This window comes from Salmo salar, chromosome 19 (genome assembly GCF_965601325.2).
Source record: "Salmo salar chromosome 19, fSalSal1, whole genome shotgun sequence".
Lineage (NCBI taxonomy): Eukaryota > Metazoa > Chordata > Actinopteri > Salmoniformes > Salmonidae > Salmo > Salmo salar.
Window position 1 is genome coordinate 51,432,501 of NC_138309.1, and position 21,395 is coordinate 51,453,895.

General features: G+C 45.8%; 1 protein-coding gene across 6 annotated transcripts in view; it reads right to left on the reverse strand.

Annotated features, from left to right (window-relative positions):
* The window catches only part of LOC106578942 (neurexin-1a), a 179,636-nt gene that overhangs the window by 150,137 nt on the left and 8,104 nt on the right, over positions 1 to 21,395 (reverse strand). For 2 of the 6 annotated variants that reach the window (XM_082965776.1, XM_045702408.2), the window contains exons 1-4: positions 11,915 to 12,492; positions 9,366 to 11,053; positions 2,809 to 2,823; positions 163 to 192 (exon numbers count right to left, since the gene is read on the reverse strand). In XM_082965776.1, coding sequence (XP_082821902.1) covers positions 163 to 192; positions 2,809 to 2,823; positions 9,366 to 10,107 — 787 coding nt within the window. In that variant the 5' untranslated portion in view covers positions 10,108 to 11,053; positions 11,915 to 12,492. Of the gene's footprint in view, positions 1 to 162; positions 193 to 2,808; positions 2,824 to 9,365; positions 11,054 to 11,914; positions 12,493 to 17,169; positions 17,264 to 21,395 lie in introns of those variants that run through there. The other 4 variants (XM_082965775.1, XM_045702402.2, XM_082965773.1 and 1 more) reach the window with 3 other exon arrangements.

Consider the following 21,395-nt stretch of genomic DNA (forward strand, 5'->3'; position numbering starts at 1 on the left):
ATATCCTAGCCCTAAACCCAATAGAGAGAAAAGTCAAACCTGACCTTGGATCAGCGTCTGGGTCATTTGAGGAGGAGGAGGAGGAGGTTTGGTAAGGGGTGTGGTGATGGGGGGGAACAGCAGGAACAGGAAGTGATCTCATAGTGATGTAATAGGTCATACCTTGGTCGCCGATCATCAGGTGAGCCAGACCTTAAAGGAAGACAAGAGCACAGTCAGCACAACAGAGGAGCATGGGGTGGTTGTCCTGACAAACACAATCTATAATTATAGCTACCTATGCTAACAGTAGTGCCCATGCTTCTACATCTGCATTGCTTGCTGTTTGGGGTTTATGTATATGCACTTTGTGGCATCTGCTGATGTAGAAAGGGCTTTATAAATACATCTGATTGATTGATTGTGTGCGGTGAGTATAAGTGTCTGTTTCGGGTCTGAACTGTCACTATAAACAATCAAACGAAGATGTAGTCTTTCTAGTGAGTGTATAGTTACATAATAGCACAGTGATTATCCTTTTGGAAATCGTTGCTACACTAGCGAGTTATCCTTACCTATACTGACGCGTTCCTGTAATATTTTGGCATGTTCATTCACTTCCTTGAACTGTAACTATTGCAAGCTGACAGTATTTTAGACCTTTATATCTTTATACCTGTTGTCTGCTCATGTTGCTGTATACTGTATGTGTGTGGTTTGTACATACTGCAAAATCACACGCACACATACGCACGCACGCACGCACGCACGCACGCACGCACGCACGCAGAGGTCTTGCTTGCTTGTCTGTTATTTAAATGTTTTTTCCCTTATCTATCTATGGTGAAGGGGATGCTGAGGGCTGTTGAAGTCGCCCTCTTTATTTAACTGTCTTTTGATAACATTAATTTCCTTCCAGTATTGTTATGTTGGTTTTTGGGGGTGTTTTTTTTATTTGACCTTAGTAATATCATGTTTATATTTGCTATTTTATTCTATTTTTACTCTGTAAGTGTCCTAGGCTATCTTGAAAGGCACAATAAAATGTATTATTATTATTATGACACTGTCTGTCTCTAACCTTGAGTGGAGAACCACTTGAAACATCTGGCATTTGTCCATGAAGGAAGTTTACTTACCGTCTGACTGCAACCCCCCCACATACACACGCACACACACACACACACAGGGATGAGAGGGAGAGAGAGAAGGAGAGGTGGAAAGGGGATGAAAGAGAGAGAAGGAGGGGAGGAGGATGAGAGGGAGAGAGAAGGAGAGGTGGATGAGAGAGGGAGAGGGGGATGAGAGAGAGAGAGAAGGAGAGGTGGAGAGTGGGATGAGAGAGGGAGAGAGAGAGAAGGAGAGGTGGAGAGTGGGATGAGAGAGGGAGAGAGAGAAGGAGAGGTGGAGAGTGGGATGAGAGAGGGAGAGAGAGAGAAGGAGAGGTGGAGAGTGGGATGAGAGAGGGAGAGAGAGAGAAGGAGAGGTGGAGAGTGGGATGAGAGAGGGAGAGAGAGAGAAGAAGAGGTGGAGAGTGGGATGAGAGAGAGAGAGAGAGAGAGAGGAGGGGAGGAGGATGAGAGGGAGAGAGAAGGAGAGGTGGATGAGAGAGGGAGAGGGGGATGAGAGAGGGAGAGAGAGAAGGAGAGGTGGAGAGTGGGATGAGAGCGGGAGAGAGAGAGAAGGAGAGGTGGGGAGTGGGATGAGAGAGGGAGAGCGAGAGAAGGAGAGGTGGGGAGTGGGATGAGAGAGGGAGAGAGAGAAGGAGAGGTGGGGAGTGGGATGAGAGAGGGAGAGAGAGAGAAGGAGAGGTGGGGAGTGGGATGAGAGAGGGAGAGAGAGAGAAGGAGAGGTGGATGAGAGAGGGAGAGAGAGAGAAGGAGAGGTGGATGAGAGAGGGAGAGGGGGATGAGAGAGGGAGAGAGAGAAGGAGAGGTGGAGAGGGGGCTGAGAGAGGGAGAGAGAGAGAAGGAGAGGTGGGGAGTGGGATGAGAGAGGGAGAGAGAGAGAAGGAGAGGTGGGGAGTGGGATGAGAGAGGGAGAGAGAGAGAAGGAGAGGTGGGGAGTGGGATGAGAGAGGGAGAGAGAGAGAAGGAGAGGTGGGGAGTGGGATGAGAGAGGGAGAGAGAGAGAAGGAGAGGTGGGGAGTGGGATGAGAGAGGGAGAGAGAGAGAAGGAGAGGTGGGGAGTGGGATGAGAGAGGGAGAGAGAGAGAAGGAGAGGTGGGGAGTGGGATGAGAGAGGGAGAGAGAGAGAAGGAGAGGTGGGGAGTGGGATGAGAGAGGGAGAGAGAGAAGGAGAGGTGGAGAGGGGGCTGAGAGAGGGAGAGAGAGAGAAGGAGAGGTGGAGAGGGGGCTGAGAGAGGGAGAGAGAGAGAAGGAGAGGTGGGGAGTGGGATGAGAGAGGGAGAGAGAGAGAAGGAGAGGTGGGGAGTGGGATGAGAGAGGGAGAGAGAGAGAAGGAGAGGTGGGGAGTGGGATGAAAGAGGGAGAGAGAGAGAAGGAGAGGTGGGGAGTGGGATGAGAGAGGGAGAGAGAGAGAAGGAGAGGTGGGGAGTGGGATGAGAGAGGGAGAGAGAGAGAAGGAGAGGTGGGGAGTGGGATGAGAGCGGGAGAGAGAGAGAAGGAGAGGTGGGGAGTGGGATGAGAGAGGGAGAGAGAGAGAAGGAGAGGTGGGGAGTGGGATGAGAGAGGGAGAGAGAGAGAAGGAGAGGTGGGGAGTGGGATGAGAGAGGGAGAGAGAGAGAAGGAGAGGTGGGGAGTGGGATGAGAGAGGGAGAGAGAGAGAAGGAGAGGTGGGGAGTGGGATGAGAGAGGGAGAGAGACCCACCTGGCTTGTGGTGTTCTGGGAGCGTCCAGACGAAGGAGAGAGAAAGACAGACATTCATTAACACGCCATGCACAGCCGCTCGTTACCACACCATCACCTTGGTTACACACATGCAGATCCACCCAGATGCCACCATTATACCATGCGGCACTGATGGCCTTTCATTCTTCCACATACACCAAGTACACACACCCCACGTACACACACACACACATGCCAGGGTTGCGGTCAATTTTATCAATTCAGGAAGTCAATTGAAATTCAATTCATTAAAAAAAATCTTCATACATTAATAGACTTTCAATAGACACCCACGCACACACACACACACACAGTGGTCAGGGTTGATGAAAGCAGACACTCCTACCTGTGTGTTTGGAATCTGGAACATTTTATTCACCCAGAACTTACCTTCAAGCCTCCTGTACCAGAACACACACTCACGCGCACACACACACACACACACACACACACACACACACACACACACACACACACACACACACACACACACACACACACACACACACACTCACACTCACACTCACACTCACACTCACATTGACCATTGCAGTAATGAATAGATCGATGGATAACGGATAACTGGTGATAGGAAACAGCAGTGGAGGGAGATACATGCTTTGGTCAGTACTAGAGTGTGTGTTTGTGTGAACCAAATCTCCCTTCCCTCTGTCATTTATTAACATGGTAGAAACCAAGCCCCAAGCCTCTACGGCTTACCTGCTGATCTCGATTAATTGTATATATTTAAGCAATGTGGCAAAAATTCCACCTTCAGTCCCGGTGCTAGAAAATGTGCGCCGAACTGCAATATTGTCGAAACAATTGCAGTGGCAATATGTCGCTGGCCTCCCTTCCACCAACCCAACACGCTAATCAACACACTACACGGCACTCGCCACACATTTCATCTTCGTATCACGCACAAACATTCTACACACCAGTGTTTCCCCTAGGATTGTTTTCAGCCACGGTGGCAAAGGTAGTGTGGGTGTTGGGTGTTCTTTGCTGGGTGGGGGTCCGGGGACAACACTGCACACTATAACACTAAGTTTCCATCCCAGATTTTTCAACCAATTAATCAAAACTAATCAACAAGGTTTTTATAGATTGACCCTAGTAGAGATAGTTAAATAGGGAGTAGAGTGGTAGAGGGATCAGGGCCCAGGGCAGCATATGTAACAGAGTCTTGCTTTCAGAACCCGGCAGTCTCTATGGTAACCTGTTCAGCAGAGAGGGAAGGGGTTGCTATTGAGGCAAAGGAGGGGCCTAGATCTCAGAACTAAGACACACACAAACACACAAACACACAAAGCAACAGGTTGGTAGCTGCTGAACAATATAAAACAGGCTTGGTTCTGAACGCAACTCACCACCACTGGGATTTACTGATCACCACTAGGATCTACTGATGACCACTGGGATCTACTGATGACCACTGGGATCTACTGATGACCACTGGGATCTACTGATGACCACTAGGATCTATTGATCACCACTAGGATCTACTGATGACCACTGGGATCTACTGATGACCACTGGGATCTACTGATCATCACCTACAGGATCTATTGATCACCACTAGGATCTATTGATCACGACCTATAGGATCTACTGATCACCACTAGGATCTACTGATCACCACTGGGATCTACTGATCACCACCTATAGGATCAGTTGATCACCACTAGGATCTACTGATCACCACTAGGATCTACTGATCACCACTAGGATCTATTGATCACCACTAGGATCTATTGATCACCACTAGGATCTGTCGATCACCACTAGGATCTACTGATCACCACTGGGATCTACTGATCACCACCTATAGGATCAGTTGATCACCACCTATAGGATCAGTTGATCACCACTAGGATCTACTGATCACCACTAGGATCTACTGATCACCACTAGGATCTACTGATCACCACTAGGATCTACTGATCACCACTAGGATCTGTCGATCACCACTAGGATCTACTGATCACCACTAGGATCTACTGATCACCACTAGGATCTATTGATCACCACTAGATCTATTGATCACCACTAGGATCTATTGATCACCACTATGATCACCACTAGGATCTACTGATCACCACAGAGTTGATCGCCACTAGGATCTACTGATCACCACTATGATCTACTGATCACCACTAGGATATATTGATCACCACAGACTTGATCACCATCAGGATCTAGGAACAAGACAAGTTGCTTACCCAGTCAGAGAGACTAACAATTCTGTATAGGAAAGGGAGAAGGATGGTGTAACAGTCATATTAGAGATACAGTGCTTTCAGAAAGTATTCACACCCCTTGACTTTTTCCACATTTTGTTGTGTTACAAAGTGGGATTAAAATGGATTTCATTAAATTTTTCTGTCAATGATCTACACAAAATACTCTGTAATGTCAAAGTGGTAGAAGAACTAAAACATTTGTAAAACATTTATTAAAAATAAACTGATTAAGTAAGTATTCAATCCCCTGAGTCAATAAATGTTAGAATCACCTTTGGCAGTGATTACAGCTGAAAGTCTTTCTAGGTATTTCTCAAAGAGCTTTCCACTTCTGGATTGTACAACATTTGCCCATTATTATTTTCAAAATTCTTCAAGCTCAAAGTGTTTGTTGGTCATTGTTAGACAGCCATTTTCAGGTCTTGCCATAGATTTTCAAGCAGATTTAAGTCAAAACTTTAACTAGGCCACTCAGGAACATTCACTGTCTTCTTGGTAAGCAACTCCAGTGTTGATTTGGCATTGTGTTTTAGATTATTGTCTTGCTGAATAGTGAATTCATCTCCCAGTGTCTGGTGGAAAGTAGACCGAACCAGGTTTTTCTCTAGGATTTGGCCTGTAGTTAGCTAAGAAAATGTATCCTGAAAAACTGCCCAGTCCTTAATAATTATTCCAGAGTGGTGCAGTGTTCTAAGCACTGCATCTCAGTGCAAGAGGCGTCACTACAGACCCTGGTTCGATCCCGGGCTGTATCACAACCAGACGTGATTGGTAGTCCCATAGGGCGGCGCACAATTGGCCCAGTGCCGTCCGGGTTATGGGAGGGTTTGGCCGGGCTAGGCCGTCATTGTTAAATAAGAATTTGTAATTAACTGACTTGCCTAGTTAAATAAAGGTTAAATAAAAAAATAATAAAAAATACCCATAACATGATGCTGTGTGAAAATATGGAGAGTGGTACTCAGTAAAGTGTTTGTATTGGATTTGCCCCAAACATAACACTTTGTATTCAGAACAAAAAATGTATTGCTTTGCCACATTTCTTTACAGTATTACTTTAATGACTTGTTACAAAAAGGATGCATGTTTGGAATATGTTTTTTTTGTACATGCTTCCCTATTTTCACTCTGTCAATTAGGTTAGTATTGTGGAGTAACTACAATGTTGTCAATCAATCCTCAGGTTTCTCCAATCACAGTCACTAAATTCTGTAATGGTTTTAAAGTCACCATTGGACTCATTGTGAAATGCCTGAGTGGTTTCCTTCCTCTCTGGCAACCGAGTTAGGAAGGAAACCTGTATCTTTGTAGTGACTGGGTGTATTAATACACCATTCAAAGTGTAATTAATAACTTCACCATGCTCAAAGGGATATTCAATGTTTGTTTTTTTGTTACCCATCTACCAATAGGTGCCCTTCTTTGCAAGGCATTGGAAAACCTCCCTGGTCTTTTTGGTTTAATCTGTGTTTGAAATGCACTGACGGACCTGTAGTTTTACAATATTATTACTAAGCTACACACTGAAGGAGTTATGGCTGATTTCCAACAATTCCATTTCCTGTCTGCCTGCTAGTTGTAGCAGTGTTGTAACCGCTAACCTGTGCTTTCACAGCACTACCAGTGAAGACTTTAGAATTCTACACTTTAAAAGTTAATGCTTTAAGCCTTGTGTAGAGAAGGCCCGTGTAAAACATTTGAGAAGGTGTTCTTGATGTAACTAATTCCTGGTTTTCAAGTAATGGTAGTAAGAATACCTGCACTCTTGGGAACTGAATTTAAATAGTGAGAATTGAGTTGACTGATCTTTGGAATTGAATTTAAGTGAACCAAACTGAATTCAAAATAGGCTGGCAATAGTTAAATGATTGACTTGAGAGTTGACTGCTGTTAAGAAATGTAGATACCGTTAAAGAACTAAGCAAATAAGGAAAGGGTACCCTATGAATTAATTTGTGGATGCACACAATAACAGAATGATTGTGAATGAATGATTGCATAATGATGAACTGTTTATCACATGTTGACACTTACAGGAATGGCAGACTATTGCAGAGCCTGCCTACCTGATTATGCTGAAATTACTTTAACCACTTTCTGATCTCATTCATGGTCACAACATGGTGATGAATGACAAGATACAGTGGACAGCAGAGGATATGAAGGCACTTGAGAAACTTAAACAATTATTAACCTCTTCCCCTTGTTTAGGACTGCCGGACCACTCTAAACCATTTAATCTGTTTGTGTGTGAGAAAAATGGTTTTATGTCATCTGTCCTTACACAGAATCACGGTGGGAAACAATGGCCTGTTGCGTACTACTCCAAGAGACTTGGCAGTGTGGCAGGAAATGCCCATCCCACTCCATCACGGCTGCTGCGTTACCAAAATGTGCTGTTAACAATGTCCCACGTGACACTTAAACGAAGTGTCACATAGGAAAACTTTACATGACCCCATTGAGGACAAGTTGAAATTCAAAACCCCTGATTGGGACCCTTTATCCGGGATTGAAACTCTCAACAGTTTTCCATTGGCTCATCTATGGTCTAGTAATCCCTCATGTTGTACTACTTATCATTGCTTGTGTTGAGAAACTTTGTGGCAAAATGGTTGCTGCTGTACTCACTATGCCATCACTTACCACAGAAGATGAGGCATCAGAGCCTTCCCCCCCAGACTTGTTTGCCATGCCTGATTACATGTCCGAGGAGAACGATGCTAATCAGGAGCATCGTAATGACAATGTCGAGCTGATGGTACACCTGGTACTTGGCGAGGGTCGACACAGTGAGTCCATGCAACTTATTATGTGACTTGTTAACACATTTTTACTTAGAAATGGCATTTTACTCCTGAACTTATTTAGGCTTGTCATAACAAAGGGGTTGAATACTTATTGACTCAAGACATTTCAAATATTTGTAAAAAATTTAATTTGTCAAATTTAGAAAATCATAATTCCACGTTTGCCACGTTATGGGGTATCGTGTGTAGGCCAGTGATAAAACAATCTCAATTTAATCACATTTAAATTCAGGCTGTAACAAAACAAAATGTGGAAAACGTCAAGGGGTGTGAGTACTTTCTGAAGGCACTGTATGGGTGTTTGTACACGACATGACCAAAAGTATGTGGACACCTGCTCATTGAACATCTCATTCCAAAATCATGGGCATTAATATGGAGTCGGTCCCACCTTTGCTGCTATAACAGCCTCCACTGTCCTGGGAAGGCTTTCCACTAGATGTTAGAAAATTGCTGTGGGGACTTGCTTCCATTCAGCCACAAGAGCATTAGTGAGGTTGGGCGTTGATGTTGGACGATTAGGTCTGGCTCGCAGTCGGCGTTCCAATTCATCCTAAAGGTGTTCGATGGGGTTGAGGTCAGGGCTCTGTGTAGGCCAGTCATCTTCTTCCACACCGATCTCAACAAACCATTTTTGTTTGGAACTCGCTTTGTGCACAGGGGCATTGTCATGCTGAAACAGGAAAGAGCCTTCCCCAAACTGTTGCCACAAAGTTGGAAGCAAAGAATCGTCTAGAATGTCATTGTATGTTGTAGCGTTAAGATTTCCCTTCACTAGAACTAAGGGGCATAACCATGAAAAACAGCCCCAGACCATTATTCCTCCTCCACCAAACTTTACAGTTGGCACTATGCAGTGGGCAGGTAGCATTCTCCTGGCATCTGCAAAACCCAGATTTGTCCGTCGGACTGCCAGATGGTGAAATGTAATTCATCACTGCAGAGAATGGGTTTCTACTGCTCCAATGGCGACGAGTCCAATGGCGACAAGCTTTACACCACTCCAGCCGATGCTTGGCATTGTGCAGGGTGATCTTTGGCTTGCTCGGCCATGAAATGGCTCCCGACAAACAGTTATTGTGCTGACGTTGCTTCCAGAGGCAGTTTGGAACTCGGTAGTGAGAGTTGGCCTACCACTTTGCGGCTGAGCCGTTTTTGCTCCTAGCATTTCTACTTTGCAATAACAGGACTTACAGTTGAACGGGGCAACTTTAGCAGTGATGAACTGACTTGTTGGAAAGGTGGCATCCTATGACGGTACCACGTTGAAAGTCACTGAACTCTTCAGTAAGGCCATTCTACTGCCAATGTTTGTCTATGGAGATTGCATTGCTGTATGCACGATTTGATATACCTGTCAGCAACGGGTGGGGCTGAATCCACTCATTTGAAGGGGTGCCCACATACTTTTGTATATATAGTGTATGTGTGCATGTGTGCGAGATGACATCACAATGTTACAAGGTGGGTAAGGCCTTACCTTCGCTGCAGTCGTTGCCTTTGTAGCCGGTGTCGGTACAGTCGCAGACGGCCCTCATCTCGACAACAGAACACACCCCTCCGTTCTGACACACGTGGGCCGGCCCACACCCGTCTCCCACGGTAACACCCTCCGATCCTTCCAGAACGGCCACAGATCCGTTGACGGTGACCCCAGCGAGCCAGCCAGCAAAAGAGGCGTGGTCTCTTACACCAGGGGAAGTGAGGCGGAGCGGAGAGGCATGGAGCTCTGGGGAAACCCCGCCCATAAAAGTGTGGCTAAACACTGTCATGTCTTTCCGTTTGCTCTTTACCTCCGCCCATCCCTCCATCTTTCCATCCACCTCGAGGCTTGTGTTCCTCCAGTCCCGTTTCACACGCACGGCATGCCAGTGGCCGTCGCTCACGGCGACCCCGGAACTCACCTCGGCTGGCTCGGCACAGAAGATTGAGAATCGTAGGCGGAGTTTTCCATGTAGCAACAAGAGTTCCAAGAAGTCGCAGAATCCTTCGTCGTCAAGGTAAAGCAGCAGCCCGTCCGCGCTGTGAGTTCTAACGCTGAACGACAGAATGCTCTCGCAGCACGCGTTCCACACCGGGAACCGCCCCCACTGTCCCGAAACCCCCCCAAACTCTAGCACCTCCCCTCTGGATCCCCCAAGGCTACAGAGGCACAGCCAGACACACAGCAGGGGGGCCGCGGCCCCCACACACACCGCCATCACACACACGCGCACACACATACACACACCGCACTCACACACACGCAGGCTAGAGCTGGGCAGCACAAACTACTCTACAGCTCATGGTGCGAACACCCTTGGGAGCACACTACAGGCTTCTTAGAGCCCTTCCTAGCTCCCTACAGGCTTCTTAGAGCCCTTCCTAGCGCCCTACAGTCTTCTTAGAGCCCTTCCTAGCACCATACAGGCTTCTTAGAGCCCTTCCTAGCTCCCTACAGGCTTCTTAGAGCCCTTCCTAGCTCCCTACAGGCTTCTTAGAGCCCTTCCTAGCTCCCTACAGGCTTCTTAGAGCCCTTCCTAGCTCCCTACAGGCTTCTTAGAGCCCTTCCTAGCACCATACAGTCTTCTTGGGGGCCTTCGTAGCACCCTACAGTCTTCTTGGGGGCCTTCGAAGCAACGTACAGGCTTCTTGGGGGCCTTCGTAGCAACCTACAGTCTTCTTGGGGGCCTTCGTAGCAACCTACAGTCTTCTTGGGGGCCTTCGAAGCAACGTACAGGCTTCTTGGGGGCCTTCGAAGCAACGTACAGGCTTCTTGGGGGGCTTCGTAGCACCCTATAGTCCTCTTAGGGCCCTTCCTAGCACCCTACACCCTCCATAGAGGGTTCCTCTGACTGCCAGTCACGTGGTGCTAGAGCTCTGTGTTTCTAGTTCTAGTCTTCTATAGTCTATCTGCAAGTCTCCTCCTTCCTCCTCCCTCGTCTTCCTTCAATGGTGTGTGTGTGTGTGTGTGTGTGTGTGTGTTAGAGAAATGTGGGGTGCAGTGTGGGATCCATATCGGTGCCTTCGTTAGTTCCTGTTCCCCTCAAAGAGAGAGAATACACCGCCACACACCGTCAGCAGATGGAGCATCTCCCCCGCAGTTCTCTCTCTCTCAGCGGGGTCGTGGGTTCAGCGCTCTGAATGTGTCCCTCACAGCTGTGTCACCACTCTTTTCTTTCCAGTGACCTACAGAGGGAAGGGACAGCATTATCAGCCTGGGTCAGATACACTGCACGTGCCCCCCCCCCCACACACACACACACACACACACACACACACACACACACACACCTGTCTGGGAAGACACTCCGCTGTCTTCCCAGACAGTCCTCATACCACCCACTACCATAGTGTAATATAACAGTGGGTCTTTTCAGGAATAAGTTAGTTACAGAATATCCAGATGCATGTCATGTGCTGTGTAGACTATATATTATTGTCAATCAAGTAGAACAGGGAATCATTTCAGTTCTACTTATTGCATTTCTATCTACAAACGTTTTGAACGTTTAACCTCACTGAAAACAAACACCTCGAAAAGGCAAAATATTTTCACATTCCAACATGAACACTTCGTGCCTCAGCAAGTGATTTGGAAGCGCAACAAATAAGTTTATCGTGCGATGCGGAGGATGACTCAAATGCGCCTCATTTATCGAATGAAGCCCCTTTTCACGCCACAGGAAAAGGCAGTTTACACACGCTCGCCTCTCCTGCGCCTGACCACGAACTGCGTTAACGTGGTTGAGTTTAGGGTTCCAAATCACAGATCGATTGTCGATCTGCGGCCATTCTTCCCCCTCTTCTAAAAAAACGGTATCAATGTGTGTGTGCGCGTGTGCTATTCATCTCCTCCTGTGAGCTCGAGCGCCCGGTTACACCGGGTTTCCATCTACCTCACCTGCGCGTGAGAATCAATATACTGAAAACACACCCGCGAGAAAGATGCCGTATTAGGCTATTAGAATGAAATAGGTAGGCTATATTTAGCCTAAAGCAAAGCCCTAGTATAATGCACACACCGATATAAAACATGTCTCATCCTACCTTACACACATCTTCTGCTCGTCTTCTGCTCGTTGTTACTGTGGCTACTCATCGATTTTCTCAATTTCACCTCATAACAATCACCACGTTGTGAGAGGACATGACAGCAACCAAACCTTTCCTGGCAAATACCCGTTTGATAGCCCTACCGAAACCAGAACAATCGCAGCTACTTCTCGATCAAACAGCCCGGTGGTACCAAACGCATCTCTCTCTCTCTCTTTACCCGGGAGGAGAAGGTGCAGTCTGCTGCTCCGTGCGTCACGTGGCTAATGGAGGGTGAGAAAAGGAGGAGAGGATGGGAGGGGCCGCTCTGCTGCGGCACCTTGGACAGCCGGCTCACTGTCTGAAACACGATTACCGGAGAGGACCGAATACGACGGGGACATCCGAGTCATTACCTTTCGCTATGATAATGACTGTCGGTGTGATGATAAAGCAATTGCAAATATTCTAAGGTGATTAATGGTTAGTCATGAATGAATCACTGATTATTCCAGCGAGAAGTCTGAACCGAGAGAACATCCATGGTTCGAGACGGAAAACCGTGGGAGAAAAACGACAACGTTGTTTCTACATCACGCTCCAGCAGCGGTCCCCCCTCAGCCCCTGCCATCAATTATCTCTCTAGCTTCTTTCTCTCCCAATCACACACACACACACACACACACACACACACACACACACACACACACACACACACACACACACACACACACACACACACACAATCTTAAACTTTATCTCCATATGGACACAGTGAGAGGTGTGTATTTCCTGGACTGTGCATCTGTTCCAGAGAGGGAATCCCAGCGGAATGCTGTCTGTCAAAACGGTCTCTCTGGGTACCATACCACATCTGCTGCCCACTCTCTGGAGCAGCAAGATCTCAAAGTTCCCCATAGAAATTCGACATATGGATGAACGTCAATAGTTGACGCATAAATTCCTGCCGTGGTTACAGGGTTGAAACAGAAACAACTCAAAGGTTAACAGTTTAGGGATGAATTCCGAGTGGTTAAGGTGATGGCTATGGTTTGGGGAACGCTTAAAACAAAATAATTAAAAGCAAGACTCATTTTCTCACAGCTTGCTGGTGCGGTGGTCTAAACAGCCACTCCGGCTCTGAACAGCAGTTTGTTTTAGATCCTACATCAACATATATCGACCTGATCACTAGACAGTCTATTTCTAGTGATCAGGCTGCTCTGGAGCTCTGCTGCTGCATGCACAGCTGCACACACACACAAACACACACAGACACACGCACACACACAATAATTGTAAGGTGTTCCTATTGATGCTGTATTCACACCATCGCCCTGCGGCCATTTTGATATGAGAACTCCTGGTGAACTAGTGGGCCAGGAAGTGGAAAAGCTGTTTTGACGGGTAATGAAATGTCTATGTGGCCACAGCCTTTTATAGACTCCCAATATTGTCTACCTCTCTTCCCCCTCTCTTCCTGGTGCTCCCTCCTTCCATTCCTCCGCCCCTCTTCCTCTCCCACCTCCCCACTTCCTCTGTCCCTGGCACTCCCTCCTTCCATTCCTCCACCCCTCTTCCCCTCCCTCCCTCTCTCCCTCCCTCTCTCTGACAAGCTGACAGTGAGAAGCAGCCCCTGACTCTATGCCCACTCAGCAGAGAGAAGGTCAGGGCACACTGTTCGTGTATGTGTTATTGTGTGTGTTTGTGTGTGTTATTGTGTGTGTGTGCTTGTGTTATTGTGTGTGTGTGCGTGTATGTGCTATTGTGTGTGTGTGTGTGTGTGTGTGTTATTGTGTGTGTATGTGTTATTGTGTGTGTGTGTGTTATTGTGTGTGTGTGTGTGTGTGTTACTGTGTGTGTGTGCGTGTATGTGTTATTGTGTGTGTGTGCGTGCGTGCGTGCCTGCGTGTGTGTGCCCATGTATGTGTTATTGTGTGTGTGTGTGTGTGTGTGTGTGTGTGTGTGTGTGTGTGCGTGTATGTGTTATTGTGTGTGTGTGTGTGTGTGTGTTATTGTGTGTGTGTGTGTGTGTATGTGTTATTGTGTGTGTGTGTGTTATTGTGTGTGTGTGTGTGTGTGCGTGTATGTGTTATTGTGTGTGTGTGTGTGTGTGTGTATGTGTGCATATATGTTTATGTGAACTGCCGGCTGAGAGAAAATACTGCCAAAAATAAAACTTCAGTTGTCAGCATACAGAGTGTGTGTGTGTGTTAGAGTGTGTGTCTGTGTGTGTGTGTGTGTGTGTTAGGGTGTGAATCTATGTGTGTTAGAGCATGTATTTGAGTGTGTGTTTGTTTGTGTGTGTTACAGTGAGTGTCTGTGTTTGTTAGGGTGTGTATGTGTGTTACAGTGAGTGTGTGTGTTACAGTGAGTGTCTGTGTGTGTGTTACAGTGAGTGTCTGTGTGTGTTACAATGAGTGTCTGTGTGTGTGTTACAGTGAGTGTCTGTGTGTGTTACAGTGAGTGTCTGTGTGTGTTACAGTGAGTGTCTGTGTGTGTTACAGTGAGTGTCTGGGTGTGTTACAGTGAGTGTCTGGGTGTGTTACAGTGAGTGTCTGGGTGTGTTACAGTGAGTGTCTGGGTGTGTTACAGTGAGTGTCTGGGTGTGTTACAGTGAGTGTCTGTGTGTGTTACAGTGAGTGTTACAGTGAGTGTCTGGGTGTGTTACAGTGAGTGTCTGGGTGTGTTACAGTGAGTGTCTGGGTGTGTTACAGTGAGTGTCTGTGTGTGTGTTACAGTGAGTGTCTGTGTGTGTTACAGTGAGTGTTACAGTGAGTGTCTGTGTGTGTGTTACAGTGAGTGTCTGTGTGTGTTACAGTGAGTGTATGTGTGTGTGTGTTACAGTGAGTGTCTGTGTGTGTGTTACAGTGAGTGTCTGTGTGTGTTACAGTGAGTGTCTGTGTGTGTTACAGTGAGTGTCTGTGTGTGTTACAGTGAGTGTCTGTGTGTTACAGTTAGTTCCTGGGTGTGTGTTATAGTGTGTTTGTGTGTGTGTTAGAGTGTGTGTGTTAGTGTGTGAATGCCTGGTGTTTAGCAGTGCTCTGGTCTATATGGGTCAGACAGATACTCCCACTCTCGAAGAGACTCAATGGGTCACAGAGGGATGGAGAGAGAGAGAGAGAAGGGGGAGAGAGGTGTGTGTGTGTGTGTGTGTGTGTGTGTGTGTGTGGTGTGTGGTGTGTGTGTGTGTGGTGTGTGGTGTGTGGTGTGTGTGTGTGTGTGGTGTGTGGTGTGTGTGTGTGGTGTGTGTATGTGTGTGTGTGTATGCTGATGAGTTGATGATACTATCACAGAGACGTAGCAGATCAAAGCGCTACCATGGTGACGCCAGCAGCACTCTGTTTAGCTACTCATTTAATTATCTTTATCTGTTCCGAACAAAGTGGCTGAAAGCACACTCTCTCTCTCTCACACACACACACACACACACACACACACACACCTGTATCTTTATGTGAGGGAGAGATAGAGACTATGTGTATGTTAATGTGTGTGTGAGAGAGAGAGTGTGTGTGTGTGTGTGTGTGTGTGTGTTTATGTGTGTGTGGTGTCTAGTGTTACAATAAAACTACGGGACAGAGAGGCTGTGAAATTTTATGTTGGAGGGAGAATTGATACTTAGCACCAGAAATTTATGAAAACAAAAATGGGCTTTTTGGTTTAATTTAAGGTTAGGGTTAGGCATCATTTTATTTTATATTTTTTATTTAACCTTTATTTAACTAGGCAAGTCAGTGAATAACAAATTCTTACTTACAATGACGGCCTACCCCTCCAAACCTGGATGACGCTGGGCCGCCCTATGGGACTCCCAATCATGGCCGGATGTGATACAGCCTGGATTCAAACCAGGGACTGTAGTGATGGCTCTTGCACTGAGATGCAGTGCCTTAGACCGCTGCGACACTTGAGAGACTAGATTAGCCATAAGGTTAGCAGTGTGGTTAAGGTTAGGTTTACAATCACATTTTAAGAAGAGAAATTGTAGAAATAGGGAGAAGGGGGTAGCTGCATCCCAATATGAGAGGGTGTGTCAAAAGGAAAGGTAGTGGTCGTGTGGAAAGGAGAAGGTGTGTCAAAAGGAAAGTAGTGGGCGTGTGGAAAGGAGAGGGGTGTGTCGAAAGGAAGGTACTGGGCGTGTCGAAAGGAGAGAGGTGTGTCAAATGGAAATTAGTGGGTGTGTCGAAAGGAGAGGGGTGTGTCGAAAGGAGAGATGTGTGTCGAAAGGAAGGTACTGGGCGTGTCGAAAGGAGAGGGGTGTGTCAAATGGAAATTAGTGGGTGTGTGGAAAGGAGTGAGGTGTGTCAAATGTCCTCTGCTATAGGGTACGTCCTCTGCTATAGGGTACGTCCTCTGCTATAGGGTACGTCCTCTGCTATAGGGTACGTCCTCTGCTATAGGGTACGTCCTCTGCTATAGGGTAGACAGTTTCGACTTTGCTGTGTTTTTTCCTCTATTTCTTACCATGTATGTATCCTACATTGAGCTACCCCTACCGCAAGACTTCGGACTTCTATTTTTAAGCCAGAGGATGAGTCGTATTTCACTGTTATTTTTTTCACTAATAATTGTACATTTTCAGTTATACAATTGACGATAACATGTTTTATTTTTTTATTTAAAGTACTGATGATGCGTGTACTGTTTCTTCATGCGTCGTATGCGCGTGCTTACTGTGACTGTCACCCTGACACAAGGTAGCTACTTCCCATGCCGTTGCTGGACAGTAGTGCTTGTCAAGCAGGAGCTACGGCCACTGTGTCCTCGTGCTGTTGCCATTCCTGCCCTCCCTATTGAGTAGACTGTAGGGGCATGTATAAAGGTGACATGTAAATGCTTATCAATAGTAGTTATTTCTTGTGTAGACCGCTATCCTATTTGAAATAAAATCATGGGAAGGAAAAAAGTTGGCCGCGTTTGATTACCGCTGGTGACACGACTATGATACCCAATAGGAAGCTTCCTACTGGGCATCACGATCAGGTCACCACGCATGTCCATTCAACTCCAGTGCACTGGTCGTCGTGCAGCCCAATCAGCCACGCAAAGAGGTCCTGAGGGCCAACAAATCTGCCCAATTAGCTGATTCGCTTGCATACACCCACTCCTTTCGACACAGCCACTCACCCACACTCCGATCACCATATTGGCCTGCAGCTATCCATATTTGGAAATAGGCGGGGTTTATGACTTTGTGGCTGTGGTAACCAGTGACACTCACAGCCTTCTTCTCTTCCAGACACCATTGTGATAGTCTCGTTGCCTACCTCTGAGTCCCTCCTCCTCTCTCCATCTTTCTCTTATCTATGTTACTCTTTCTCGTCCCATCGCCAGGTTGCTAGGTAACTGTGGTCCTTTGATCTAAAAGAGCAGGATGACAGGCACACATAATTGTGATGAAAAACACACACACACACACACACATAACCTTCACATACCTTCATTCAAATTGCACCGTTGACACAAAACGATGAACACGAGGGAGGGGAAGAGAGAGGAGAGAAGGGGGGGAAACGGGAGAGAGAATAGGGAGAAAAGTAGAGGAAGAAAGAGATGGGTGGCTGGGAGATTGATGCAGCACTTTTTCCATATTGATACAGATTGCCCAGGGCCTGTATCCACAATGCGTCTCAGAGTAGAAAATTGGTCATAAGTACTGTGAATCGAGACGTTTCACTCCTACTCTTAAGGGTAAAAATAAAAGCTACGCATGAAGCCTCTTTAGTCATAGTGGACAGATATTTAGGAGACCTCATGAGCTGTCCTAACCCTTTATAGAGTTACCAGCAGGTATCTGGATAATATCCTCATGAGCTGTCCTAACCCTTTATAGAGTTACCAGCAGGTATCTGGATAATATCCTCATGAGCTGTCCTAACCCTTTATAGAGTTACCAGCAGGTATCTGGATAATATCCTCATGAGCTGTCCTAACCCTTTATAGAGTTACCAGCAGGTATCTGGATAATATCCTCATGAGCTGTCCTAACCATTTAAAGAGTTACCAGCAGGTATCTTGATAATATCCTCATGAGCTGTCCTAACCCTTTATAGAGTTACCAGCAGGTATCTGGATAATATCCTCATGAGCTGTCCTAACCCTTTATAGAGTTACCAGCAGGTATCTGGATAATATCCTCATGAGCTGTCCTAACCATTTATAGAGTTACCAGCAGGTATCTGGATAATATCCTCATGAGCTGTCCTAACCCTTTATAGAGTTACCAGCAGGTATCTGGATAATATCCTCATGAGCTGTCCTAACCCTTTATAGAGTTACCAGCAGGTATCTGGATAATATCCTCATGAGCTGTCCTAACCCTTTAAAGAGTTACCAGCAGGTATCTGGATAATATCCTCATGAGCTGTCCTAACCCTTTATAGAGTTACCAGCAGGTATCTGGATAATATCCTCATGAGCTGTCCTAACCCTTTATAGAGTTACCAGCAGGTATCTGGATAATATCCTCATGAGCTGTCCTAACCCTTTATAGAGTTACCAGCAGGTATCTGGATAATATCCTCATGAGCTGTCCTAACCCTTTATAGAGTTACCAGCAGGTATCTGGATAATATCCTCATGAGCTGTCCTAACCCTTTATAGAGTTACCAGCAGGTATCTGGATAATATCCTCATGAGCTGTCCTAACCCTTTATAGAGTTACCAGCAGGTATCTGGATAATATCCTCATGAGCTGTCCTAACCCTTTATAGAGTTACCAGCAGGTATCTGGATAATATCCTCATGAGCTGTCCTAACCCTTTATAGAGTTACCAGCAGGTATCTGGATAATATCCTCATGAGCTGTCCTAACCCTTTATAGAGTTACCAGCAGGTATCTGGATAATATCCTCATGAGCTGTCCTAACCCTTTATAGAGTTACCAGCAGGTATCTGGATAATATCCTCATGAGCTGTCCTAACCATTTAAAGAGTTACCAGCAGGTATCTGGATAATATCCTCATGAGCTGTCCTAACCCTTTATAGAGTTACCAGCAGGTATCTGGATAATATCCTCATGAGCTGTCCTAACCCTTTATAGAGTTACCAGCAGGTATCTGGATAATATCCTCATGAGCTGTCCTAACCCTTTATAGAGTTACCAGCAGGTATCTGGATAATATCCTCATGAGCTGTCCTAACCCTTTATAGAGTTACCAGCAGGTATCTGGATAATATCCTCATGAGCTGTCCTAACCATTTAAAGAGTTACCAGCAGGTATCTTGATAATATCCTCATGAGCTGTCCTAACCCTTTATAGAGTTACCAGCAGGTATCTGGATAATATCCTCATGAGCTGTCCTAACCCTTTATAGAGTTACCAGCAGGTATCTGGATAATATCCTCATGAGCTGTCCTAACCCTTTATAGAGTTACCAGCAGGTATCTGGATAATATCCTCATGAGCTGTCCTAACCCTTTATAGAGTTACCAGCAGGTATCTGGATAATATCCTCATGAGCTGTCCTAACCCTTTATAGAGTTACCAGCAGGTATCTGGATAATATCCTCATGAGCTGTCCTAACCCTTTATAGAGTTACCAGCAGGTATCTGGATAATATCCTCATGAGCTGTCCTAACCCTTTATAGAGTTACCAGCAGGTATCTGGATAATATCCTCATGAGCTGTCCTAACCCTTTATAGAGTTACCAGCAGGTATCTGGATAATATCCTCATGAGCTGTCCTAACCCTTTATAGAGTTACCAGCAGGTATCTGGATAATATCCTCATGAGCTGTCCTAACCCTTTATAGAGTTACCAGCAGGTATCTGGATAATATCCTCATGAGCTGTCCTAACCATTTAAAGAGTTACCAGCAGGTATCTGGATAATATCCTCATGAGCTGTCCTAACCCTTTATAGAGTTACCAACAGGTATCTGGATAATATCCTCATGAGCTGTCCTAACCCTTTAAAGAGTTACCAGCAGGTATCTGGATAATATCCTCATGAGCTGTCCTAACCCTTTATAGAGTTACCAGCAGGTATCTGGATAATATCCTCATGAGCTGTCCTAACCATTTAAAGAGTTACCAGCAGGTATCTTGATAATATCCTCATGAGCTGTCCTAACCATTTAAAGAGTTACCAGCAGGTATCTGGATAATATCCTCATGAGCTGTCCTAACCCTTTATAGAGTTACCAGCAGGTATCTGGATAATATCCTCATGAGCTGTCCTAACAATTTATAGAGTTACCAGCAGGTATCTGGATAATATCCTCATGAGCTGTCCTAACCCTTTATAGAGTTACCAGCAGGTATCTGGATAATATCCTCATGAGCTGTCCTAACCCTTTATAGAGTTACAAGCAGGTATCTGGATAATATCCTCATGAGCTGTCCTAACCCTTTATAGAGTTACCAGCAGGTATCTGGATAATATCCTCATGAGCTGTCCTAACCCTTTATAGAGTTACCAGCAGGTATCTAGATAATATCCTCATGAGCTGTCCTAACCCTTTAAAGAGTTACCAGCAGGTATCTGGATAATATCCTCATGAGCTGTCCTAACCCTTTAAAGAGTTACCAGCAGGTATCTGGATAATATCCTCATGAGCTGTCCTAACCCTTTAAAGAGTTACCAGCAGGTATCTGGATAATATCCTCATGAGCTGTCCTAACCATTTATAGAGTTACCAGCAGGTATCTGGATAATATCCTCATGAGCTGTCCTAACCCTTTATAGAGTTACCAGCAGGTATCTGGATAATATCCTCATGAGCTGTCCTAACCCTTTATAGAGTTACCAGCAGGTATCTGGATAATATCCTCATGAGCTGTCCTAACCCTTTATAGAGTTACCAGCAGGTATCTGGATAATATCCTCATGAGCTGTCCTAACCCTTTATAGAGTTACCAGCAGGTATCTGGATAATATCCTCATGAGCTGTCCTAACCCTTTATAGAGTTACCAGCAGGTATCTGGATAATATCCTCATGAGCTGTCCTAACCCTTTATAGAGTTACCAGCAGGTATCTGGATAATATCCTCATGAGCTGTCCTAACCCTTTATAGAGTTACCAGCAGGTATCTGGATAATATCCTCATGAGCTGTCCTAACCCTTTATAGAGTTACCAGCAGGTATCTGGATAATATCCTCATGAGCTGTCCTAACCCTTTATAGAGTTACCAGCAGGTATCTGGATAATATCCTCATGAGCTGTCCTAACCCTTTATAGAGTTACCAGCAGGTATCTGGATAATATCCTCATGAGCTGTCCTAACCCTTTATAGAGTTACCAGCAGGTATCTGGATAATATCCTCATGAGCTGTCCTAACCCTTTAAAGAGTTACCAGCAGGTATCTGGATAATATCCTCATGAGCTGTCCTAACCCTTTATAGAGTTACCAGCAGGTATCTGGATAATATCCTCATGAGCTGTCCTAACCCTTTATAGAGTTACCAGCAGGTATCTGGATAATATCCTCATGAGCTGTCCTAACCCTTTATAGAGTTACCAGCAGGTATCTGGATAATATCCT